General features: G+C 40.7%; 1 protein-coding gene across 42 annotated transcripts in view; it reads left to right on the forward strand.

Annotated features, from left to right (window-relative positions):
- The window catches only part of NEK11 (NIMA related kinase 11), a 328327-nt gene that overhangs the window by 231138 nt on the left and 69805 nt on the right, over nucleotides 1-27384 (forward strand). For 32 of the 42 annotated variants that reach the window (XM_024928044.4, XM_063602926.1, XM_063602922.1 and 29 more), the window contains one exon: nucleotides 15854-15950. The exons of 9 other annotated variants lie outside the window; for them this stretch is intronic. In XM_024928044.4, the coding sequence (XP_024783812.1) occupies nucleotides 15854-15950 (97 nt within the window). Of the gene's footprint in view, nucleotides 1-15853; nucleotides 15951-20628; nucleotides 21687-27384 lie in introns of those variants that run through there. One more of the 42 variants, XM_055110450.2, reaches the window with a different exon arrangement.

Consider the following 27384-nt stretch of genomic DNA (forward strand, 5'->3'; position numbering starts at 1 on the left):
TGTCTTGTGGAAACATCTCCTCTTTTGGCTTTCATAGAAGCTAAGGAGTAGATGATACCAGGTAATCATTTTTCAATTTATCTTCTGTTCTGCTGACGATAGAGAGAGCTACATGCTTCCCCCGCAATTGTCAGGATTCACATTCTAATGAAAAGTGAGAACGCATCCTAGTGGTAATGTAAACTAGTACAACCACTATGGAAAACAGTATGGAGATTCCTTAAAGAACTAAATGTAGAACTACCATTCAATCCAGCAATCTCACTACTGGGTATCTACCCAAAGGAAAAGAAGTCATTATATGAAAAAAGATACTTACACATGCATGTTTATAGCAGCGATTGCAAAAATATGGAACCAGCATAAATGTTCATCAACCAATGAGTAAAGAAAATGTGGTATATATATATACACCATGGAACACTACTCAGCCATAAAAAAGAACAAAATAATGGCATGCACAGCAAACTGGATAGAGTTAGAGGGGCCATTATTCTAAGTGAAGTAACTCAGGAATGGAAAACCAAACATCATATGTTCTCACTTATAAGTGGGAGCTAAGCTGTGGGGACACAAAGGCAGAACGATATAATGGACTCTGGGGACTCAGGAGGAAGGGTGGGAGGGGGTGAGGAATAAAAGACTACACATGGGGCACAGTACACACTGCTCTAGTGATGGGTGCACACAAATCTCAGAAATCATCACTAAAGAACTTATCCATATAGCCAAAAACCACCTGTTCCCCAAAAACTATTGAAATAAAATAAAACAAAAATTTAAAAAACTTAAAAAAAGAGAATGAAGTACTGCTGATACACTTTCCTTAAGTATTTGAATCAGTCTTGAAGCCAGATCAACCTCCTATTACAGAAAAGCAGGTTTTGTTTTTAAAGCTAAATTTCTTCATGTTGGCAGATAAGAATAATTAAACTCCCCAAACATTGGCTACTGTCTCCACAGGGAAAGCACAAATGAAAAAGTTAGGGTCTGGCTTCCACAAATCTCATCTTAGCCTGTATCCACATTTAATTACGGAATGTCAATCCAAAAAACAGACACTTCGTCTCTTCCTTTTACTGGTAGCTACTGTTCTTAGAGGTTTTTCCTGGTGTATTCAAAAGGAAACAAGAATTTCCAAACTCCTTAACTCTTGTTGTTTTTAATCATCTATAAAATTCAGGTGAATATTTGCAGTGTGAAATAACCATAATAAAAATATTTTATTTTCTATCTTCTGGTATTTATCATATTTCCTATAAGTAGCAAGTTTGCTTTTCCCAAGTTGATCCGCTTTTTCCCAACTATTTAATTTTGGTGTAGGCAGTGGAGTCCTATTGATACACTGAGAAGCTGCTCCATGCAAAGCATTGTGGTGGACATCATGGGGAGGTAGTGTAAATTTGCCTTGGGTCTTTTGTAGCAATAATGCACCTTTATATATAAGTTTAATATACATTTAAGCTTTACTAGAGCCATAGAAGATAGGATTCTTTTTTTTGTATCAATGAGGCAACTGAGTCACAGATTTTTACCTTTCCAAACATCACAGAATCAGGATTCAAACCCAAGTCCTCTAAGCCAGCTCACATACTTGTCCTAATATGCCCCAGCTCCCTTCCTACTGGAAAGCATTTGAGGTTGTTCTCTCCTAGACCATCTTCTTCCTTTTCCTCCTGTGCTTTTCTACTCCAGCATCCTAATGTGGTTTGGCATTGACACCGCCGATGCCACAGGGTTGACAACAACTTCTTTGGCAGTGGCTTCTGCCCTGTACCAATAAAATCAATTCTCTGAAAGAGCTGGGGATGGACAAGAAGTGGTAGGAATGGTCATGTCATTATTTCTAATACTGCTCTTATCAAATACCCAACTTATTAAAGGAACCAAGACAATAATCTCCGTGCCCTCAACCTTATCCACTTCAACCTTTAGGCTGGGTTTTCTAGGAAGCTGTCTCTGACAGAGTTGAGTAGGCAGGACTTTTATGCATGAGTGCCCTTGGGATTGACCCTGTGAACAGAAGGAGAAGGATGCAGGATGAGGCAGAGGGAGAAGTTGAGCAGTGATGAAGGCCTGACAAGCCTTAGCCAAACCCTCAGGGAGCTCCAGTCCCATGGGTGTTGCCAGCAAAGGCCATAATGGTTAGGTTCTCTACCTCTACCATGATCAGTCATTAAAGGTTGCTACTTGGAGGGGCATGATTTGGGGGAAGGCAGCTTTCTGAGGCTGAAGAATTTCCTGAAGGGGCCACAGCTGGAGGCTGTCTACTCCCAACAGCTGGGGTAGCAAGTTCTTCCTTCAAGGAGGATCTGCATAGTGCATCTCCATTTCTGGGGTGTTGAGGTGTTGAGGTGAGGCAGTGCAGAGACCACCCTGTTTTGCAGATTCTTCGACAGTTTTGTTGCCATTCTGATGTCCACTATTGTCACAGGAGAAGCTCAAGGAAAAATCTTCACCAAGTTTGGGTCAGCTAAGCCTCTCAGCAGAGTAGAGCAGCTTTCACAATGCCCTGCTGATTCACAGCCCCTCATAATAAGTCATGGGGCTGTCATCTGGATAGGTGGAGAAATGAGATGGAAGACATAATGATCACCCCAAATTTCAACCTTTTAGAGGGGAAGTTCTGTCTGATGATCTTATTTTTTTTTAATTATCACATGAAACTCGTTATTTGGTTGTGGCACTTCTATGGGATGTTAGAGCACTCATTTGGGAGTCAGGAAACCACAGTTCTAGTCTGGGCCCTGCCCCTTTCTATGACCTTGTGCAAGTCATAAAACCTCTCTTGGCCTGAGTCTCCACACCTGTAAGATGAAGAAATTTGACTTGAGGTGTTCTAGGGTCACATCCAGCTCAGAATCATGATGAATCTCTATCATTTAGGCCAGAGGTCAGCAAACTATGGCCTGCATTCCAAATCTGTCTCACTGCCTGTTTTTGTAAATAAAATGTTACTGGAACACAGCCATGCTCATTCATTTACCTATTGCCTATAGCTGTTTTCATGCTACTGAAGCAGACTTGAGTTGCAACAGAAATTCTATGGTCTATAAAGTCTAGAATATTTACTACCCGCGCCTTTACAGATAAGGGTTTGCTGACCTTGATCTAGGCAAATCTTCTGTCATGTCACATTCCAAGGAGTAGGAGGAGAAATATGAGCCATGAGGATATGCTTTTGCAATAATTTGGCAAAGAGTGGTATCAGTCAAGTAACTGCTATTTCCTAAGTATTCCTTAGGAAATTAAGAGCAAGACGAGGGTTAAAGATAGGTAAGAAGCATTCTAAATGTACAGTGCACCAAGGGCAGTGTCTGTGAGGATTCCTGAGTAAGCAATGTCTCAGGTGCTTAAGTGAGATCTTGTTTGCCAAAATATCCACCTCTGTGGTCCCTGCATCAGCTCTTTATTACCCACATGGCAGGGTGTTTAGCAGGGAGGGCAAACACAGCTTTTTCTTTTATGATCAAGGTCATTTGTCCAGCAACTGAAATGGGTAAAGGGAAATTTTAGAAGAAATTTTTCAAAGCAATGAGAGAAGAAACTCTCTGCTGGTGAAATGTCAGAATTATCAAGCTGTCACTCCTTCAGGGAAAATAACTTTGCTGGTGAGAGACCATAGAAGTAGGAGGAATCCTGACAATATTACTATTATGAGCTGTGCTTTGCACTCTTAGGAAACACAGCATCCAATTGCCAAATGTGTCTTCGTATCATTTTGTTTTCATCTCATTGTCAAAACATCCCCATGGGATATTGTCAAGTGTCATAATGCTCATCATTCTATATTTCACAGATGAGAAAAGAGACTTCAGGATGATTTTGCCTGACATAATGCTCATAACATTTACTGTTGGTCCCAGCCATTTGCTTCTTAGCATTTGTTTCCTTTGATTGCTCTTTATCTTTGTTAGCATAGGCATTGTCTTCCCAAGTAAATGCTATGCCTGACCTATGTCTTAGATCACAGAATGTTAGAATTGAGGGAAGGCCTTCAGTCTAATGAAACTACTGAAATATAAAATGAGGGAAGTGAGACCCAGGGAGGTGGCCTGAGCTGGTGAGAGAACTAAAAGAATAACTGTGGTCCCCTAACATGAAGGTTATTGCTTTTTCCACGGACCTCATTATACCTCTTTGCATGCCCCATACCTAGTATAGTGTCTTATGTATATGTACTCCATAGTACTACTAGGGATCATCTGTATAGATAGCCTATCTTCTTAATTGACTGCAAGATTTTTATAGGTTAAGAATCACAGCTACTATTTATATTGCTTTTGATTTAACTCCCATCTATTGAGCATATAAAATATATGGCTTAAAAAACTGGAAAAAGATGAGCAAATTAAAGCCAAAGCAAATTGAAGGGAGAAAATTACAAAAACCAGAGTGGAAATAAGCAAAATAAAGAATGGAAAAACAATAAAGGATGTCAGTGAAACAAAAAAAAAATAGGTTCTTTGTAAAGAACAACAAATATTGATCAACAAAATAAAAGAGAAGATTCAAATTAATACATCAGGAATGAAAGAGGGGACATTACTACTAACCTTAAAGAAATAAAAAGGATTGTAAAGGTATACTACGAACAACAGTATACCAACAAATCAGATAAATTAGATGAAATGGACAAATTTCTAGAAAGACAAAAATCACTGAAACTGACTCAGAAGCAATAGAAAGCTGAATACAGGGATGTGCACCTGTAGTCCCAGCTATTGGGAGGCTGAGGTGGGAGAATCACTTGAGCCTAGGAGTTCAAAGTCAGCCTGGGCAACATAGCAAGAGTCTGTCTCTAAACATAAATACACAAATAATTTTTTTAACAAAAAGAAATAGAAAACCTGAATATGCCTATCATATTCTATAGGACATAGATTTTCTATATACAAAATCATGTTATCTGCAAATTGAGATAATTTTACTTTTTCCTTTCCAATTTGGATTCCTTTGACTTCTTTTTCTTGCCCAATTTCCCTGGCTATAACCTGTAGTACAATGTCATATAAAAATGGCAAGAGAAGACATTCTTGTCAGGAGGAAAGATATACTATCCTTTTTTCATGTTACTGGATTTGACGTACTAGTATTTTAATAAAGGCAAAATTAGGGTTTTGTATTATACTTTAAGATCTGGGATACATGTGCAGGAGGTGCAAGTTTGTTACATAGGTATACACATGCCATGGTGGTTTGCTGCACCCATCAGCCCGTCATCTACATTAGGTATTTCTCCTAATGCTATCCCTCTACTTGTCCCCCAACCCCCGACAGGCCCTGGTGTATGATGTCCCCCTCCCTGAGTCCATGTGTTCTCATTGTTTAACTTTCACTTATGAGTGAGAACATGCAGTGTTTGGTTTTCTGTTCTTGTGTTAGTTTGCTGAGAATGATGGTTTCTAGTTTCATCCATCTCCCTGCAGAGGAAATGAACTCATCCGTTTTTATGGCTCCATAGTATTCCATGGCGTATATGTGCCACATTTTTTTAAATTATACTTTAAGTTCTAGGGTACATGTACACAATGTGCAGGTTTGTTACGTATGTATACATGTGCCATGTTGGTGTGTGCACCCATTAACTCATCACTTACATTAGGTGTATCTCCTAATGCTATCCCTCCCTCCTCCACCCACCCCATGACAGGCCCTGGTGTGTGATGTTCTCCACCCTGTGTCCAAGTGTTCTCATTGTTCAATTCTTACCAATGAGTGAGAACATGCGGTTCTCACTGGTTTTCCCAGCACCATTTATTAAATAGGAAGTCCTTTCCCCATTTCTTGTTTTTGTCAGGTTTGTCAAAGATCAGATGGTTGTAGATGTGTGGTATTATTTCTGAGGGCTCTGTTCTGTTCCATTGGTCTATATCTCTGTTTTGGTACAAGTACCATGCTGTTTTGGTTACCGTAGCCTTGTAGTATAGTTTGAAGTCAGGTAGTGTGATGCCTCCAGCTTTGTTCTTTTGGCTTAGGATTGTCTTGGCAATGTGGGCTCTTTTTGTTTGATTTTCTGTCCTTGCAATAGTTGGCCACATTTTCTTAATCCAGCCTAACATTGATGGACATTTGGGTTGGTTCCAAGTCTTTGTTATTGTGAATAGTGCCACAATAAACATACATGTGCATGTGTCTTTATACCAGCATGATTTATAATCCTTTGGGTGTATACCTAGTAATGGGGTCACTGGGTCAAATGGTATTTCTAGTTCTAGATCCTTGAGGAATCACCACACTGCCTTCCACAATGGTTGAACTAGTTTACAGTCCCACCAACAGTGTAAAAGTCCCTATTTCTCCACATCCTCTCCAGCACCTGTTGTTTCCTGACTTTTTAATGATCGCCATTCTAACTGCTATGAGATGGTATCTCATTGTGGTTTTGATTTGCATTTCTCTGATGGCCAGTGTTGATGAGCATTTTTTCATGTGTCTGTTGGCTGCATAAATGTCTTCTTTTGAGAAGTGTCTGTTCATATCCTTTGCCCACTTTTTGATGGAGTTGTTTGATTTTTTCTTGTAAATTTGTTTAAGTTCTTTGTAGATTCTAGATATTAGCCCTTTGTCAGATGAGTAGATTGTAAAAATTTTCTCCCATTCTGTAGGTTGCCTGTTCATTCTGATGGTAGTTTCTTTTGCTGTGCAGAAGCTCTTTAGTTTAATTAGATCCCATTTGTCAATTTTGGCTTTGTTGCCATTGCTTTTGGTGTTTTAGTCATGAAGTCCTTGCCCATGCCTATGTCCTGAATGGTAATGCCTAGGTTTTCTTCTAGGATTTTTATGGTTTTAGGTCTAACATTTAAGTCTTTAACCCATCTTGAATTAATTTTTGTATAAGGTATAAGGAAGGGATCCAGTTTCATCTTTCTGCATATGGCTAGCCAGTTTTCCCAGCACTATTTATTAAATAGGGAATCCTTTCCCCGTTTCTTGTTTTTGTCAGGTTTGTCAAAGATCAGATGGTTGTAGATGTGTGGTATTATTTCTGAGGGCTCTGTTCTGTTCCATTGATCTATATCTCTGTTTTGGGACCAGTACCATGCTGTTTTGGTTACTGTAGCCTTGTAGTATAGTTTGAAGTCAGGTAGCCTGATGCCTCCAGCTTTGTTCTTTTGGCTTAGGATTGTCTTGGCAATGTGGGCTCTTTTTTGGTTCCATATGAACTTTAAAGTAGTTTTTTTCCAATTCTGTGAAGAAAGTCATTGGTAGCTTGATGGGAATGGCATTGAATCTATAAATTACCTTGGGCAGTATGGCCATTTTCACAATATTGATTCTTCCTATCCATGAGCATGGAATGATTTTCCATTTGTTTGTGTTCTCTTTTATTTTGTTGAACGGTGGTTTGTAGTTCTCCTTGAAGAGGTCCTTCACATCCCTTGAAAGTTGGATTCCTAGGTATTTTATTCTCTTTGAAGCAATTGTGAATGGGAGTTCACTCATGATTTGGTTCTCCGTTTGTCTGTTATTGGTATATAGGAATGCTTGAGATTTTTGCACATTGATTTTGTATCCTGAGACTTTGCTGAAGTTGCTCATCAGCTTAAGTAGTTTTTGGGCTGAGACGAGGGGGTTTTCTAAATATAGACTCATGTGATCTGCAAACAGAGACAATTTGACTTCCTCTCTTCCTATTTGAATACCCTGTATTTCTTTCTCTTGCCTGATTGCCCTGGCCAGTACATCCAATACTATGTTGAATAGGAGTGATGAGAGAAGTCATTCTTGTCTTGTGCCAGTTTTCAAAGGGAATGCTTCCAGCTTTTGCCCATTCAGTATGATACTGGCTGTGGGTTTGTCATAAATAGCTCTTATTATTTTGAGATATGGTCCATCAATACTTAGTTTATCGAGAGTTTTTAGCATGAAGGGGTGTTGAATTTTGTCAAAGGCCTTTTCTGTGTCTATTGAGATAATCATGTGGTTTTTGTCATTGGTTCTGTTTAAGTGATGGATTACTTTTATTGATTTGCCTAAGTTTAACCAGCCTTGCATCACAGGGATGAAGCTGACTTGATTGTAGTGGATAAGCTTTTTGATGTGCTGCTGGATTCAGTTTGCCAGTATTTTATTGAGGATTTTCGCATCGATGTTTGTCAGGGATATTGGCCTGAAATTTTCTTTTTTTTTGTTGTGTCTCTACCAGGTTTTGGTATCAGGATGATGCTGGCCTCATAAAAAGTCAGGGAGGAATCCCTCTTTTTCTATTGTTTGGAATACTTTCAGAAGGAATGGTACCAGCTCTTCTTTGTACCTCTGGTAGAATTTGGCTGTGAATCCATCTGGTCCTGGACTTTTTTTGGTTGGTAGGCTGTTAATTACTGCCCCAATTTCAGAATGTGTTATTGGTCTATTCAGGGATTTAACTTCTTCCTGATTTAGACTTGGGAGGGTGTATGTGTCCAGGAATTTATCCATTTCTTCTAGATTTTCTAGTTTATTTGCATAGAGGTGTTTAGAATATTCTCTGATGGTAGTTTGTATTTCTGTGGAATCAGTGGTGATATCCCCTTTATCATTTTTTATTGTGTCTATTTGATTCTTCTCTCTTTTCTTCTTTATTAGTCTGGCTAGCGGTATATCTATTTTGTTGTCAGTAAACCAACTCCTGGATTCATTGATTTTTTGAAGGGTTTTTCCTGTCTCTAACTCCTTCAGTTTTGCTCTGATCTTAGTTATTTCTTGCCTTCTGCTAGCTTTTGAATTTGTTTGCTCTTCCTTCTCTAGTTCTTTAATTGTGATGTTAGGGTGTCAATTTGAGATTTTTCCTGCTTTTGCTTGTGGGCATTTCGTGCTATAAATTTCCCTCTAAACACTGCTTTAGCTGTGTCCCAGAGATTCTGGTACGTTGTGTCTTTGTTCTTATCAGTTTCAAAGAACTTATTTATTTCCGCCTATTTCGTTATTTACCCAGTAGTCATTCAGGAGCAGCTTGTTCAGTTTCCATGTAGTTGTGTGGTTTGAGTGAGTTTCTTAATCCTCAGTTCTAATTGATTGCACTGTGGTCTGAGAAACTGTTTGTTATGATTTCCATTCTTTTGCATTTGCTAAAGGAGTGTTTTTACTTCCAATTATGTGGTCAATTTTAGAATAAGTGCGATGTGGTGCTGAGAAGAATGTATATTCTGTTGATTTGGGGTGGAGAGTTCTGTAGATGTCTATTAGGTCTGCCTGATCCAGATCTGAGTTCAAGTCCTGAATATCCTTGTTAATTTTCTGTCTCATTGATCTGTCTAATAAAGTCTCTCACTATTATTGTATGGGAGTCTAAGTCTCTTTGTAGGTCTCTGAGGGCTTGCTTTATGAATCTGGGTGCTCCTGTATTGGGTGCTTATACATTTAGGTTAGTTAGCTGTTCTTGTTGCATTGATCCCTTTAACATTATGCCGTGTCCTTCTTTGTCTCTTTTAATCTTTGTTGGTTTAAAGTCTGTTTTATCAGAGACTAGAATTGCAACACCTGCTTTTTTTTGCTTTCCATTTGCTTGGTAAATATTATTCCATCCCTTTATTTTGAGCCTATGTGTGTCTCTGCATGTGAGATGGGTCTCCTGAATACAGCATACTGATGAGTCTTGACTCTCTATCCAATTTGCTAGTCCATGTCTTTTAATTGGGGCATTTAGCCCATTGACATTTAAGATTAATATTGTTATGTGTGAATTTGATCCTGTCATTATGATGCTAGCTGTTTATTTTGCTCATTAGTTGATGCAGTTTCTTCATAGTTTAAATGGTCTTTACAATTTAGCATGTTTTTGCAGTGGCTGGTACTGGTTGTTCCCTTCCATGTTTAGTACTTCCTTCAGGAGCTCTTGTAAGGCAGGCCAGGTGGCGATAAAATCGCTCAACATTTGTTTGTCTGTAAAGGATTTTATTTCTCCCTCGCTTATGAAGCTTAGTTTAGCTGGATATGACATTCTGGGTTGAAAATTCTTTTCTTTAAGAATGTTGAATATTGGCCCCCACTCTCTTCTGGCTTGTAGGGTTTCTGCTGAGAGATCCACTGTTAGTCTGATGGGCTTCCCTTTGTGGGTAACCTGACCTTTCTCTCTGGCTGCCCTTAACCTTTTTTCCTTCATTTCAACCTTGGTGAATCTGACGATTATGTGTCTCGGGGTTGCTCTTCTCGAGGAGTATCTTTGTGGTGTTCTCTGTATTTCCTGAATTTGAAAGTTGGCCTGTCTTGCTAGGTTGGGGAAGTTCTCCTGGATAATATCCTGAAATGTGTTTTCCAACTTGGTTCCATTCTCCCCATCACTTTCAGGTACACCAATCAAACATAGGTTTGGTTTCTTCACAGAGTCCCATATTTCTCGGAGGCTTTATTCATTCCTTTTCATTCTCTTTTCTCTAATCTTGTCTTCATGCTTTATTTCATTAAGTTGATAGTCAGTCTCTGATATCCTTTCTTCCACTTGATCAGTTCAGCTATTGATACTTGTGTATGTTTCACAAAGTTCTCGTGCTGTGTTTTTCAACTCCATCAGGTCATTTATGTTCTTCTCTAAACTGGTTATTCTAGTTAGCAATTCGTCTAACCTTTTATCAACGTTCTTAGCTTCCTTGCATTGGGTTAGAACATGCTTTTTTAGCTCAGAGGAGTTTGTTATTACCCACCTTCTGAAGCCTTCTTCTGTCAATTTGTCAAGCTCATTCTCCCTCCAATTTTGTTCCCTTGCTGTTGAGGAGTTGTGATCCTTTGGAGGGGAAGAGGCGTTCTGATTTTTGAAATTTTCAGTCTTTTTGTGCTGGTTTTTCCTCATCTTCATGGATTTATCTACCTTTGGTCTTTGATGGTGACCTTCAGATGGGGTTTCTGAGTGGATGTCCTTTTTGTTGATGTCGATGCTATTCCTTTCTGTTTGTTAGCTTTCCTTCTAACAGCCAGGCCCCTCTGCTGCAGGTCTGCTGGAGTTTGCTGGAGGTCCACTCCAGACCCTGTTTGCCTGAGTACCACCAGTGGAGGCTGTAGAACAGCAACAATTGCTGCCTGTTCCTTCCTCTCGAAGCTTCATCCCAGAAGGGCACCCACCAGATGCCAGCCCAAACTCTCCTGTATTTGTCTGTCAACCCCTGCTGGGAGGTGTCTCCCAGTCAGGAGGCATGGGGGTCAGGGACCCACTTAAGGAGGCAGTCTGTCCCTTAGCAGAGCTCGAACACTGTGTTAGGAGATCCACTGCTCTCTTCAGAGCCAGCAGGCAGGGACATTTAAGTCTGCTGAAGCTGTGCCACAGCCTCCCCTTCCCCCATTGGCTCTGTCCCAGGGAGATTGGGGTTTTATCTTTAATCCCCTGACGGGGGCTGCTGCCTTTTTTTCGGTGATGCCCTGCCCAGAGAGGAGGAATCTAGAGAGACAGTCTGACTACAGAGGCTTTGCCAAGCTGCGGTGGGCTCTGCCCAGTTCAAACTTCCCAGCAGCTTTGTTTACACTGTGAGGGGAAAACCACCTACTCAAGCCTCAGTAATGGCAGATGCCCCTCCCCCCACCAAGCTTGAGCATCCCAGGTTGACTTCAGACTGCTGTGCTGGCAGTGCAAATTTCAAGCTGGCGGATCTTAGCTTTCTGGGCTCTCTGGGGGTGGGATCCGCTGAGCTAGACCACTTGGCTCCCTGGCTTCAGCCCCCTTTCCAGGGGAGTGAACGATTTTGTCTCGCTGGCATTCCAGGTGCCACTGGAGTATGAAAAACAACTCCTGCAGCTAGCTCAGTGTCTGCTCAAATGGCCACCCAGTTTTGTGCTTGAAACCCAGGGCCCTGGTGGCATAGGCACCCGAGGGAATCTCCTGGTCTGTGGGTTGCAAAGACCATGGGAAAAGCATAGTATCTGGGCCAGAGTGCACCATTCCTCATGGCACAGTCCCTCATGGCTTCCCTTGGCTAGGCGACGCCCCACCCTGCTTCAGCTCACCCTCTGTGGGCTGCACCCATTGTCTAACCAGTCCCAATGAGATGAGCTTGGTACCTCAGTTGGAAATGGAGAAATCACCCGCCTTCTGTGTTGATCTCACTGGCAGCTGCCGACTGGAGCTGTTCCTATTCGGCCATCTTGCCCATTCCATCCAAAAGTAGTTTTTTAAAATTAACATGGGGATTAAGGATTCAGCTATTTTTCAGAAAGCAGAGCTTTAAGAAAGCAGAGCTCTAGAACCAGGGCTTCATGGACGTGAGACCAGTGCAGTTACACAGAGCCCTAGGTTCAGGAAGGAGCCCACACATGGGGTTTCGTAAAATTTTATCTTTGAATTTGTGTTTTATGAGTGAAAGCTGATAACACAGTGGAACATAGGCTCAAGGCTTAAAGCCTTGCTCATGTGCTGTCTTGCCTTTAAGACATCTACCTGGGAAGGTTCCTCTGCCACCTAGCCCTTAATCCCCATCCCATAACTACTGCAATCTTCCATTCCCAATGGGATCCTAGGTAATAGTGAGGAAGGGTTGCCGTGAGGTAAGACTGCCAGGTCCCTGTAAGTGTCTACACTCCCCTGCAGAGTATCTGCCCTAGTTCCCGAGGGAGAATGACATTAAATACCCAACAAAAAGCACAATGACAGGTCCACAGACAAATACAGACCCCCCAAAAAAACAGCTTTTCTCTTGTTTCTTGAACAAGGATTTCTGCGTTGTCATTTAGCACTGGGCCCCACAAATTATGTAGCTGGCCTGTCCAGAGCCTTACTACTCAAAGTGTGGTTGCAGGACCAGCAGCATTGGTATCACCTGGGAACATATGGAAACACAGAATCCCAAGCCCTACCCAAACCTACTAAAGAAGAATCTGCATTTTAACAAGATCCCTGGATGATTTGTATGACATTAAAGTTTGAGAAGCAGTGGTCTAAAACACACTCTGGGATTCAGTCACCTATTGGATGACATCTATGTTCTTGCCCCAATTATTTTTATTATGATTGTTAAATGAATTGCCCTTTTCTTTGACATAAAGCAACTACTATTCATGTTGGAAGATGGGAGGCAGAGGGAAAGAAAGTTGGCCAATAAGAAACGCTGAAAAAGGAATTGCTCTGAGCACCAAGCTTTGCCAACCCTGTTACTCGAAATTATACTTGCCCTGTTTTCTACCCTTGGGCTTAAGGCTTAGCATCTTTCCTAGCAGTACTGAGTGCCTTATTGAGGGGAACTGTAGCCAGCTTAAAATAAACTGCAGCTCTCCTGGAAATTGCTTTGACCTTTATTTGCATAAGTCTTCAAAACTTGCTAGCTCTGGAAAAGATGGGAAAGGAGCACCTTATTTTTATTCTTGGTGGAACTGATTTTTGAGCTTGCATGTGAGTTACTTGACATGGTATGGTTGGTGTTGTTTTAGTAACTTTTTAGGTTCTAGGAAAGATTATTGTAAAAAGCAACCAACAGGAATATGAAATAAACCCCTATGCCTTCCTCTTGCCCACTCCCCAAGCTTCCTGGGGAAAAGTATCTGTCCTGGCCAGAGCTAGTGGGAAGGTTGGAGCTGACAGAAAGCTGCTGTCCAGTTGCAGTGAGGGCCGAGGCAAATTTTCTCTCCAGGTGTGGAAGGGGCAATCTCCAGGAGTGAGAGAAATGGGAGCAATCAGTCGCTGGTACTTGTGTCTTTATCATGAAGGCATAACTGGTGAATGTACTATGAGCAACACATTGTTAATTTGTATTATGCCCTTTACAAGGTTTGTCCCTGTTAATCCAGTATTTCCATAACTAGGGATCTAGTCCAAGGAAAGATCAGAGACTTTGGCACAGAATTAAGCTGGAGAATATTCATCTCAATTACATCTATAGGAGCAGGAAGTTCAAAGTGGGATACATGCCCCAACAGGTAGTGCAAAAGGAGGATGTATGTGAGACATATTAGAATTTGCATTTAACTTTTAAAATTTTAAAAATAGAGCCGGTCGGGGTGGCTCACGCCTGTAATCCCAGCACTTTGGGAGGCCGAGGCAGGCGGATCACCTCAGGTCAGGAGTTCGAGACTAGCCTGACCAACATGGCAAAACCCCGTATCTACTAAAAAGAAAAAAATTAGCTGGGCATGGTGGCGGGAGCCTGTAATCCCAGCTACCTGGGAGGCTGAGGCAGGAGAATTGCTTGAACCCAGGAGGTGGAGGGTGCAGTGAGCCGAGATCTCACTATTGCACTCCAGCCTGGGCAACAAGAGCAAAACTCCATCTCAAAAAAATAAAAAGGTCAGGTGTGGTGGCTCACGCCTGTAATTCCAGCAGTTTGGGAGGCCGAGGTGGGCGGATCACCTGAGGTCGGGAGTTTAAGACCAGCCTGACCAACAGGAGACCAACAGGAGATAACCTGTCTCTACTAAAAATACAAAATTAGCCAGGCATGGTGGCGCACGCCTGTAATCCCAGCTACTCAGGAGACTGAGGCAGAAGAATCACTTGAACCCGGGAGGCAGAGGTTGCGGTGAGCCGAGATCACGCCATTGCATTCCAGCCTGGGCAACAAGAGCGAAACTCTGTCTCAAAAAGAAGAAGAAGAAGAAAAAGTTTTACTAATATGTAAAATGGGGACTCCACCTTGCTTCTTTACTTGGTCCCTAAGTCAAGCAGGCACATGTTATATGAGATATGTTGAGAAAAGAATGGGAATTTCATAACATGAGTCTCTTCTCTCTGACATAGCAACTACATGGATATAATTTATAAATGATCATTGGAGTGGACAGTTTTTTACTGATGGGATGTGAAGCACCTTATAAGAGATCTAAGGAAATGCACAGGGAGTACTCTGCTCCCAGTTCCAGGGAGGAAAGAGCAGCATAGGGCCAAATTGTAAATTCAGCTCTATGGATTGCCCTGAGCTCTTGCTAATGGGCCAGTTTTAGCTTCTTTTTTTTTTTTTTTTTTTTTTTTTTTTTTGAGACAGAGCCTTGTTCTTTCACCCAGGCTGGAGTGCCGTGGTGCGATCTGAGCTCATTGCAACCTCCGCCTCCCAAGTTCAAGTGATTCTCCTGTCTCAGCCTCCAGAGTAGCTGGGATTACAGGAAAGTGCCACCACACCCAGCTAATTTTTATATTTTTAGTAGAGACGAGGTCTCACCATGTTGGCCAGGCTGGTCCCAAACTCGTGACCTCAGGTGATCCGCCCACCTCAGCCTTCCAAAATGCTGGGATTACAGGCATGAGCCACTGCACCCAACCCAGTTTTAGCTTTTTAATGGAAAGTAGTGTTGTTTCAGTTGATGGAATATTTCTTTCCCTCAGTTTCAACATGTTTTATAAGAGCCTTCAGGATGTTTCATTAAAAACTGTAGCTCTCTCAGCAGATTTCATTACACCTCAACTTTCATTACCAATTCTTACCCTCTGAACACAACTTTGGCCTTCTGCTCCATTCTGCTGAAGTTTAAAGCTGCAGATAGGACCTCTGGTCAGCATTTTGCTTTCCATTGCAAAAAAAGCTAATGCTTAGGTATAAGATTAAGATAAAAGGAAAACTAAGCTTATTAGAAAAATTCCTAGTCACTTAGTCAAACATCCACACCTGCTGACAGAGAATGGCCAAAGGGTCCTCAGGAACACTTGCTTTTCTATAGATACATTTCCCCCTGAGTTTTCTAGGATAAAAAGCTCATCTTTTAAATAATGGTGTTTTGTTTAAACAATCCTTTGTGAGAGAGGCTTTCTCCTGGAATGCCTTGTGCATATTAAAACTGTAAATAATCTTGTCATTTGGAATAAATCTTCTTAATGTGCGTGTTATAATTGAATTCATCTCTAATTAATGTAGCATTACCATGTGGCAAAGGTGGATTAGCTTCTGTTTTCTGATTGACCTTGAACATCGCCTTGAAGTTGCAGGATTGCTGATGAAGTCAATAAGGGCTGTGCATTGATTTTCAGACACAAAGACCATCACCACCATGGCTGAAGACATGTCCCCAGGACCACCAATTTTCAACAGTGCGATGGCCAGGACCAAGATGAAACGCATGAGGGAGTAAGTAGCATGTTGCCTGCCCCCTAGGAAGGTGCAGTGTTAAAGCATATTGACCAAGTGTGTGACCCAGTCATGTGATACTGTCTTAGTCCATTTGTGCTGCTGTGACAAAATACCTGGGACTAAGCTGTTCCAACTTAGAAACTTCTCTCTAAAATTCACTTTCTGTATTGGTGCTGGTCGAATAATTAGGGAAGTTTGGCAAGAATTATTTTTCAGTTGATTTGCACTTATAGTATTCTTGCAGCACAGCACATTCTCATCCATGCTAATGTTTGAAAGCAAAGGAGAAAAAAATGCTGAAAATTATTTCCAAGCCTAAAGCAGTTACTATGTTTATATACTTATTGTTTTCTAGCCCTACCTGTACCAGAGTGGTCTTTTTTTTTTTTTTTATACTTTAAGTTTTAGGGTACATGTGCACATTGTGCAGGTTAGTTACATATGTATACATGTGCCATGCTGGTGCGCTGCACCCACTAACTCGTCATCTAGCATTAGGTATATCTCCCAGTGCTATCCTTCCCCCCTCCCCCCACCTCACCACAGTCCCCAGAGTGTGATATTCCCCTTCCTGTGTCCATGTGATCTCATTGTTCAATTCCCACCTATGAGTGAGAATATGCGGTGTTTGGTTTTTTGTTCTTGCGATAGTTTACTGAGAATGATGATTTCCAGTTTCATCCATGTCCCTACAAAGGACATGAACTCATCATTTTTTATGGCTGCATAGTATTCCATGGTGTATATGTGCCACATTTTCTTAATCCAGTCTATCATTGTTGGACATTTGGGTGGGTTCCAAGTCTTTGCTATTGTGAATAATGCCGCAATAAACATACGTGTGCATGTGTCTTTATAGCAGCATGATTTATAGTCCTTTGGGTATATACCCAGTAATGGGATGGCTGGGTCAAATGGTATTTCTAGTTCTAGATCCCTGAGGAATCGCCACACTGACTTCCACAATGGTTGAACTAGTTTACAGTCCCACCAACAGTGTAAAAGTATTCCTATTTCTCCACATCCTCTCCAGCACCTGTTGTTTCCTGACTTTTTAATGATTGCCATTCTACCTGGTGTGAGATGGTATCTCATTGTGGTTTTGATTTGCATTTCTCTGATGGCCAGTGATGATGAGCATTTTTTCGTGTGTTTTTTGGCTGCATAAATGTCTTCTTTTGAGAGTGGTCTTATAATAACATAATTACCATGGCAAGAACTGATTCCCAGAAATTGAAAGTGAGGGAGTATGGATTAATTTTTCCCTCTGTAGAGGGAAACTACCTCCACCTCTCCTTGCTTGGAGGAGATGATATAGAAGGTGTTGCTAATTTCCCAGTTGATAGTCTTTAAAGAGAAGAAAAGTGGTTTGCTTATTTTACCCGTAAAAGTTAACAATGTGGTGTCAGATTTTTGATCTAAGACTTCATTACTTTTGCAAAGTACACAATACCCCATTTCCTAGCATATTATGAAATGTTTTAAATAATTAAAATGAAAATATTTTGCTAAATTAATTGGCCAAGATGCATTCTAATGATTTTATTCCTAGTGTGTTGTTTTTTTTCTCCTTATTGCTTGGCTGTAATTGACCAAGTACTTTCTGGCTCACCTTTTTAATGTGGGCTACTGCAGTTTGGGTTACTCCCCCATGGATGGTATTGCTCCTCTAGTGGAATAACCTGCCATCCTCTTATATTTTATATTGTGAATCCTTATGCCATTCCAGAAAAGGCAAAAAGGAAATCAAGGCTGCAAATCTGTGTATCTTTTGAGCATGTTGTGTTTTCTCAGTTTCAAAGACTTAGAAGCCAGCCAGAGAGAGGAAATCTTGCTGTTCTTTCTCTGCACTGTGATATACTGCATGCTCAGCATATGGATGGCAACTATTGGGATGCCAAGAAGAATAGTTAATGACATTTGTCTCCATAGAGATTATAATGTAGAGAAAACACAAAACTTCAAATGCAAAACGTTAAGTGACAACATAATGGTTATGTAATATGAGGTGATAATTAAGAAAAGTCCCCAAATAGGAGCATGGCCATGAGCCAAATAGATGATGAGAGCTCTAAGGTCAGAAAGGGGAAGTTGGGAGACCTCTGGGAGAAGCAGGGACTTAGCCTTCACCTTGGCCTTCACAGAGGGATGTAATTTGGAGAGGTAAAGAAAAAGGAGGAGAAGCTGGAGGTCAGCAGATTTGGTGTCTGAGTCTTGGCTTCACTAATAAATGGCTGTCTAACCTTTGACAAGTGATTTTCTAAGATTCAGTTTCTTTATCTATAAAATGGTCATATTAATTGCCACAGCTGGATTCCCAGGAAGCATACTCAGAGATGGAGATTAATGTGTAGGAGGAGGTTTGTGAGGGAATCTTCTGGAGACCAACACCTGTAGAAAGGAGGAGGAAGGAAGCAGACTGGTCAGGGAGAAGTCAAGCTGTGACATGGGTCATTAGAGGCCTCTGCCAACCCCATTGGGAGTTCTGGGGCTAGATGGCCCTGCAGAACTGTGCTGAGTTGGGACAAGAGGGCCTTTGTAACCCCAAGTCAATCAGACATTGCATGTGGGCCACTCTGGGAAGGGGCCGTGACTGAACAAGATGTTCACTTCTGTATTTACCAGTATAGACTTCATCTAGATTTACCAGTTGTTAACACTTTGTCACATTTTTGTAATTTTTCTTTATATCTATCTATATAATATATATACATATACACTTATAAATTATTATTATTACTGATCTGTTTGAGAATAGATTCCATGCTTCATGATTCTTCAACCCTAAATATTTAAATGAGTAGCTTCTAAAAACAAGAACATTCTCTTAATATAACCATAGTATGATGATTGAATTCAGGAAATTTCACATCAGTACATACTATTATTTAACATACAAATCCATATTCAGATTTCATTGATTATCCCAATAATACCCATTATAGCAATTGTTTTTCTGATTCAGGATACAAGCCAGGATCACACATTACACTCAGTTGCTATGTCTCTTTGGTGTATTTACTCTAGAATGGTTCCTTAGTCATTCTTCATCTTTCATGACACTGACATTTTTGAAGAGTGCAGGCCAGTTGTTTTGTAAGATATCTCTTACTGTGGGTTTGTCTGTTGTTTCCTCATTATGAGCTTCAGGTTATACACTTTTGGTGGTAGCCTACATAAGAAATATTGTGTGTCCTGAACTTTTAAACATTTAATTATAGGAAGTTTCAGCCACATATAAAAGTAGTCAGAGTAGTATAATTTTTCTGTAGACTAATCAACCCAACCAGTTCAACAGTTATCACCCATGACCAATCTTGTTTTTCTATACTTCCACCTGTTCTCACATGTTACTTTTAAGGAAGTCCTATTCATCATATGTTATATCCGTAAGTATTTAAATAAATATGTGAATTTTAATCTGCTCTTTGACACTTTCCCTTGGATGTCCATTAGGCATCTCAAGCTCAGGGTTTCCAAAACTGAACTCCTAAATTTCCCTACCACATCTGCCCCCTCCACAGCCTTCCCCATTGTTACATAAGCAAAGGCAAGATCTAGTTAAGAAAGAACCTTCCAGCTCAGTAAGTAGTGCCTGAAGGCTTACTTAGTGTGTGACAGTTTAAAGATATCAGGCAAATGACTTTGTCATCTCCTCTATGAAGAAGTTGGGTGGCAACACACCTGGTGATCATGCTGCCATCCTTCTCCAAGTTCTCTAAACTGGGGGCCCTGGGGCTTTGTAAGTATTAATATATGCAATGTCAGGCATAGAGTATACCCTATCACAGTGGTCAGAAGGGAAGATGCAGGGGGCAAGCTGCTGGGATTTATATCCCTCCTTGCCACTGACTAATATGTGTCCTTGGACAAGTTAACCAAACTCTTTGGGCCTCAGATTTCTCATCTGTGAAGTGGGACTAATAATGATTTTTGCCTCATAGAGTTGTTGTTAGGGTGAGTTGAGATAATGTATGAAATGCACTAAGAATAGTTTATGGCACATAGTAAGTGCTCAGTAAATGTTAACAACTTAGACTCTCAATATATGTGTGGTTGCTTCACTTTGAAAATCCCCAAGCCAAGTGTCTGAAGGTGTTGACATGTGTTTGTGATGTTTTATACCTGAGGGCATTGGTAAGTGAAGCAGCTGTTTGTTAAGACATGCATGTAGTATCTTTTTAGCATGCGAAAAGTGCTAGTGCCAATTCTCTGAGAAAATGCCATGAAGTTGTTTTTATAAATTCCAGACATTTGCCATTCTCCAACTGACTTCTGGCCACAGCCACTTCTCACTCTTGCAGGGAGACTACTCCATAAATGAAACTCCCCTACTGGTGCACAGACAACACCAGCTCTCAGAAGTTATTAGGTGGTACTGCTCAAAGTCATTGGAAGGTTGGCAAAATGACAAGAAGTCAGTGTTGACTTCTTTTCTGACTGAGGAATTTCCATGTACATTTGAAGAGTGGTTGCTATTCATGTATGGATAGATAAATGATGAATGGATAGATGAATTGATGGATAGGTAGGTGGATGGATGGGTGAACGGGTGGATAAGTGGGCCTTTGTGGCTCCATGGTCCTCCTGAAACTTCTGCTGTCAGGAAAGGGTTTCTGTTCAAAAAAGTTTTTTGTTTTTGTTTTTGTTTTTGTTTTTTTACACCTCAAGCCAGATTAAATTCCAGGCCTGGCTCCATGCTCCCACTAGAAGCCAAAAAGGAGACCTGCGGAATGACGGCTCGTCAGCTTTCAGCTCTGAGGAGGGCAAGGGGCACACTGTGACTAAGACTGGTCCTTTAACTCACAGAGGCCAAGGCAATGTACACGAAGGGCCTGCTCTGTCTAAATGAATTATCCTCTTGGCCTCAGCTTTATACATCAGGTAAGACCACTGGTGTCCTGTGCCTTACTACTTAGAGTGTGGTCCCTGACCTGCACCAGGGACATCATCTGGAAACCCGTGAGAAATGCAAACTCTCTGGCCTCATCCCTCCTGAATCAGAATCTGAATTTTAAACTATTTGGAAATTCATATACACATTAAAGTTTGAGACATTTGTTACCAGAATGTGAGTTGGAATCAGTCTTAATAAAAATCAAATATTATATAAAATATATTAATATATTTATGTTTTAAGGCCCTAATATTTTTGACTTTTAAAAATTTACTTATGCTGGGAGTGGCAGCTCACACCTGTAATCCCAGCACTTTGAGAGACCGAGGAAGATTGATCACCTGAGGTCAGGAGTTTGAGACCAGCCTAAATTACTAAAAATACAAAAATTAGCCGGGCATGGTGGCACACGTCTGTAATCCCAGCTACTAGGGAGGGTGAGACAGGAGAATCACTTGAACCCAGGAGACAGGTTGCAGTGAGCTGAGATCACACCATTGCACTCCAGACTTGGCAACAAGAGTGAAACTCGGTCTCAAAAAATAAAATAAATTCACTTATTTTCCATTTATTTTAATAAGGAGTATATAATTTACATGCAGCAAAACTCACCTCTTTTTATATATAGTTCTATAAATTTTGATTTGTATACAATAAGATTCACTCTTTTTAGTAAACAGTTCTATCAGTGTTGACAAGTGCAAATACTCATATAATTATCAGCACAATCAAGATTATTATAGAACAGTTCTCTGTCCCCGAAAATTCCCCGTGCTCCCCCTTTGTAGTCAGCTCCTCCCACCATACCCTGTACCTCCCAACCATGGTCTACTTTCTGTCTCTATAGTTTTTCCTTTTTATAATGTCATATTAGTGAAATCATCACTTAGCATCATAGACCCCCATTGTAACTGGATAGTTAGTTATGAATATGGATCTAGATCTATGCACAGTCATATGCTAGAGCCTTGCAATTTTGAATAACTTCATTCTCCACAGAACTGTCACAAGGAGACTCAGGTCTGGCATTAAAGTCACAGGCACCTCACTAGCAGCTGTCCCGAAGGTTTCTGTCCCCAGTAAGAGTCTGCTGTTAGAGAAACTTGCTACCCAGAAAATTTTGAGGCTGAACTGCTGGTTTCCCTGTCAGACTTGTCAGCTTTTTGCAATGGCTGGGAGGCCTTAGTTCCTGGAAACAGTGTGAGTAGAGGGAGTCTCCTTCGTCTTGCTCTATTGAGATTTCTAGGGATCAGATCCACCTCACTAAAAAGCTCAATAATGGAAAAGGCCTGAGAATCTGGGGGATCTTCTGAGCCCACTTTTCCAATTGGAAGTCAGGGACCTGAAAAACATCTGGGCCCTAAGAAACAGTTTAATGACAGGGATGGCATCATTTTCTGGTGACATTCTCTGAATCACCTTTGCATTGCCAATTCATGCAGTGAGCACAGGAAAAAAATAATCTTTGTAGGGATACGTGTTCTCCACTTTAGGAACTGCAATTACACATATAGTAGGCTATTTGAAGTTGTCCCACAGCTTACTGGTGCTATGCTCTTTTTTTAAGGCTTTTTTTCCCTCTCTGTCTGTCATTTTGGATAGTTTCTTTTGCTATGTCTTAAAATTTATTAATCTTTTCTTCTGCAATGTCTAATCTACTGTTAATCTCATTCAGTGTATGTTTATAAATAGACATTATAAGCAGTTTGAGATTCATAGCAAAATTGACTGGAACATTCAGGTATTCTTCATCTTAGACATTAAGTTTTCATCTCTAGAAGTTTGGTTTGAGTCTTTTTGTTACATCTTTCTTGTCTCTGTTTAACATGTTCAATATTTCCTCTATTTAACAAGTAGAGTACAGTTATACTAATTATTTTGATGTCTTTGACATTGTGAGTTAAAACTCACCCTGTGTGGGTGTTGGATAATTTTGTATTCCAATAAATAGCCTGGATCTTTGTTTTAGTTGCTTGGAAGCAGTTTGATACTTTTGGTTTTTACTTTTGAGCTTTGTTATGTGGGACCAGGGCAGCATTTAGGCTACAGCTGGTTATTTCCCATTACTGCAGCAAGACCCTTCTGGGTTCTCTATGCAATGGCTGATGAATGACCAGGTTTACCAGTTTGGCAAGTATGAAGGTCTGAAGAGGCACTATTCATGGCCCAATGTGAGCCCCAAGTACTATTCTCTCTCATCCTCTCGTGTCCTTCTCTCTCTCAGCTCAGTAATCTCCTCACATGCACGTGCTGGTCTACACTCAGCTAAATCACACTGTATGTGTGGGTATACACAGGTTTATTGATTTCTTTTGCTTCACATTTTTTGAAACTGTTTTTGTTTTAATACTTTTGTTAATTATGTAACATGTTTCCATGGGTCCAAAGTCAGATCTATTAAAAGCCATATTTAATGAAGACTAGCTTCTATCCTTGATCCCTTGCCCTATTTCCTCCCTTCTATGTTTAAAAATTTTAGGGTTCATCCTTTCATTTAAAAATATATTCAGATAAATGAATCTCTCTCCTACTGCTTAAGAAATTGGTAACATATTATATACATTTTGTCTCCTTTATTTAGTAATATATGCTGGAGCACAGTAGTATATGGCAATATTCTTCACTTCTTTTTACAGCTTCCAAGTTCTCCTCTGTGTAGATGTACTATTATTTATTCAACCTGTAACCTAATGACAGTCATACGAGTATTTGCAATCTTTCGCTAGTACGAATAGTGCTGTCATTAATAGCCTTGCACATTCAGGGTTTTTTTGTTTGTTTTATTGCCAATGTATCTTTGAGATAGATTTCTAGAAGTGAGATTGCTTAGTTAGAGAATAAATGCATACATAATTTTGGTAGGTATTTCCAAATGCCACTTTGCATTCCCACCAGCAATGTATGAGAGTGATGTTTCCCCACAAAGTACGTTACCAAACTTCTGGAGTTTATTCTGTCTGTCTGTCTGTCTGCCTATCTATCTATCCATCCATCCATCTATTGTATATCTACTTTTGTCTTTTATAAATGTATTTCATTGTGTGGTCTATTTTACTTGCTTTTGGTATATTTTTGGAATTTAGGAAGCTATATTTTCATGTCTTACAGCAAACACACTTGAGATTAAAGTACACAAAATGTCCCCACATCTAAATTTGGAGTGGAAGGGAAGAAACCACTTTTAGCCTCAGGTTTCAGCTGAGATATCCAACACAGCTTTCCAGAAACCTTGCTTACTGGGAGTCAAATGGTGTTGCTTGCAAAGATTAATAAAAGCGATACTTTTTTTTCTCATTTAGCTATTTAGCCAGAGATTTTTGTTTAAATTATCTTAATGAGGAGTAGGGGTTTGTGGTGTTCTAAATCTCTAATATCTAGGAGGAATCACCTTTCCAGGGCTGCTGATTTTGGTGTCATCAGTTTTAGATTATTAATGCCTAGAGATCAGACATTAGTCTGGCGTTATTAATGCCATAGAGATCAATGTAGTGACATGCACATCATGCCCAAGTGGGCATTGCTTCTCCTATATGTGGACATTGTGTTTATAGTATTTATAGAGGAAGATGAGGGGTAAGGTGATCTTCATAGAACTGTCTCATGCCCTGGTATATTGAATGGCTACCACAGTGCATGCCACTGCTGATGCTCAAAACAGGTTTCTGTATTTTTGCATCTGTGTCATAGATGCCTGTTCTCCTCCCCAGGTCAGAGCACAGCCCTGGTATAGTGCTGCCGTGAGGGCTGAAGTCAACTATTTAGAGGCTGCAGAAGGCACAGGGATTTTCTATAAATAACAGTGAGGTCAGACCTCATAACTGATTCAGTCTCAGATAGCCGGTTCACAAGTTCTTGAAATTTCTCTTTCACTTTCAATCACAGGAAGATCTTGACAGGAAGATCTAAACAGAACATGAGAATTCCATGATCTTTACTGTCCTTCTTGTTAACCTGATATATAGCTCATGGTACAGTAGCAATCACTTGTAAAAATGATGGTGAGACATTAAGCACTTGCTAAAAATGTTCCTAAGATGGGGTAGTAACATGAAGTTTATAATCGTACCAGCTCAGTTTTTGAACTGGACCAAAGCCATAGCAATGTTTATATGGCGGGAAACTAACTTTCAATGCATGCCTCCTTTGTGCCAGGGAGTGTGCTAAGCCAGACACCTTCTGTTTCCTGAAGTTCTCACCATATACCTGTGAGGTGCGGAGGATTCTCCATTTTATAGGTAAAGAGTTTGTATTTCAAGAGGTGAAGAAACCCTCCCATTGCCATATAGCTAGTAAGTGGCAAGGCTACACTTCAAATAGAAGTGTAGTTAATTCTAAAACTAGAGCTGGAAAGTACTGCCAAGATGAGATGGGAACAGTGGGAGCTGAGTGATGCTAAAGTCTAGATCTCATCAGGAACTCTAAAGAAGCCTCTTAATTACCACAGGCCTTTTATGTACCTGGCATCATGCTCTGGAACCTATTTGTTTTCATTTGGTAGCCATAAGTACAAACCAACTCACCTTAGAGATGCAGAAGCTGTGATTCAAAGAGGTTAAGTTAAACACCCAAGACCAAAGCTGGCTTCTAGGGTTGGTCTGTCTGCTGTCATATTTTATGCCCTTTCACATGCTTTTCTGAATTGGCAGGTATTGGTATTTGTATTTTGACAGCATCTCATTCTCTGAGCTCAGGCTATTACTGTGTTTGTGTGTGTGTGTGTATCACTAGAATGTACTATTTTACTATTTCAAGATTTCCAAGTGCTTTATGAACAAAGCTCGTTCTGTTTCACTGATTGAAGTAACCCTTTAAGGGAGAAACAGATGCAGTGATGGTTCTTTTCTCATTCCTTTTCCAAATCTCATTGAAAAAGTGCTAGTTGTACCTCCAACATTCCCTTTTTAAAATAAAAGGTCAGTATCCGGCAGTGTTTCTGAAGAAACTGCTGATTGAAATCAGCATTTCAATTTCAAAACAACAAAAGTTTGTACGTAACAAAAGCTTGGTAATCAGCAAATAAGGGTTCCTTACCCAAAGAGTAGTGGTTCTAAATTTATATGTCGGTTTTAAGAGATCCTTTAAAGAGCCTGTCAGACCTCTTACTCAGCTGTCTCAAGGCCTGGAAGCAATTAATTGAATTCTTCTTGAAAGTCTGTTAGGTGTGAGGCATTGTGCTTTGGGGCATAGAACAAAAAGACACCTTACCACCTAGCTAGGGAAACCGGACACCTGTAAGTGTGATTTACAAGACTGAGGGCAAATGCCAGGAGCCACTGGAGTGGAGCCAGCACTCTGGAAGTTCAGAGGAGGAGGCCCATCTCTTATAAAGGAGTGAGCAGATTCATGCACTTCTCCCTGAAATTGACCTGTTGTATTTGTTTCCCTGCTCCAGGAATGACTTATCATCTTTCTCTGAAGCGGAGGTTCACTAGCATAACTGTAGCCCAGATGTCAGCCAGCTTGTCCCTGCCTCTCCAGGTCTAGGCAACTTTGACTTAAGCCCTTAGGACATGCCCTGTGGTAGCTCAAAGCCTTTCCTAAGACTTCTACAGACTCTTGGGTGCTCTGATGATCTCATCCTCTGGGCTTCTGTCTCTGTTGTCCCCATTCTGACCCATATTGATGCAGAGTGAAAAATCTAGGCTTTTAATTCATTTTCCCCAATACTCCCTGTGATGGTTAAGTGAGTGTCAACTTTATTGGATTGAAGGATGCAAATCCAGTCAAGGGTGTGTCTGTGAGGGTGTTGCCAAAGGAGATTAATATTTGAGTCAGTGGACTGGGAGAAGCAGACCTACCCTCAATCTGGGTGGGCACTATCTAATCAGCTGCCAGCACAGCTAGAATAAAAGCAGGCAGAAGAACGTGGAAGGACTAGACTGGCTGAGTCTTCTGACCTTCATCTTTCTCCCATACTGGATGCTTCCTGCCCATCAGACTCCAAGTTCTTCAGCTCTTGGACTCTTGGACTTACACAAGTGGTTTGCCAGGGGCTCTCAAGCCTTCGGCCACAGACTGAAGGCTGCACTGTTGCCCTCCCTACTTTTGAGATTTTATGACTCGAACTGGCTTCCTGGCTCCAGATGGCCTATTGTGGAACTTCACCTTGTGACTGTGTAAGTCAATACTCCTTAATAAACTCCCTTTCATATATACATCTATCCTATTAGTTCTGTCCCTCTAGAGAACCCTGAATAATGTACTCCTATTCACCCAAATCTTCTGTGAGTACACTTGACTTTTTTGAAAATTTGAAAGCTAGCAATAAAAGCCTCATGTCACAAAGACATAAGCAACTTCAAACTAATCATTAGGCATCCCTGTTCTTTAAAAATGCTCTTTAGCAGGTGGGCCCATTGGAAAGGAGGCTCTGAGATGATTTTCATGTGGAAAGGTTTCTGGGGATGGCCAGCTCTCTGGATCCATTTATACAGGGGCAAGGAAGGAAACAGGAGTGGGTAGAGAGAGAAGGTGGGCTGTGGTACCATCTCAGCAAGGCCTGGTCAACAGCACAGGGTGCACTGAAGTTGGGAT

The sequence above is a fragment of the Pan paniscus genome, chromosome 2, assembly GCF_029289425.2.
Source record: "Pan paniscus chromosome 2, NHGRI_mPanPan1-v2.0_pri, whole genome shotgun sequence".
Taxonomy (NCBI): Eukaryota; Metazoa; Chordata; class Mammalia; order Primates; family Hominidae; genus Pan; species Pan paniscus.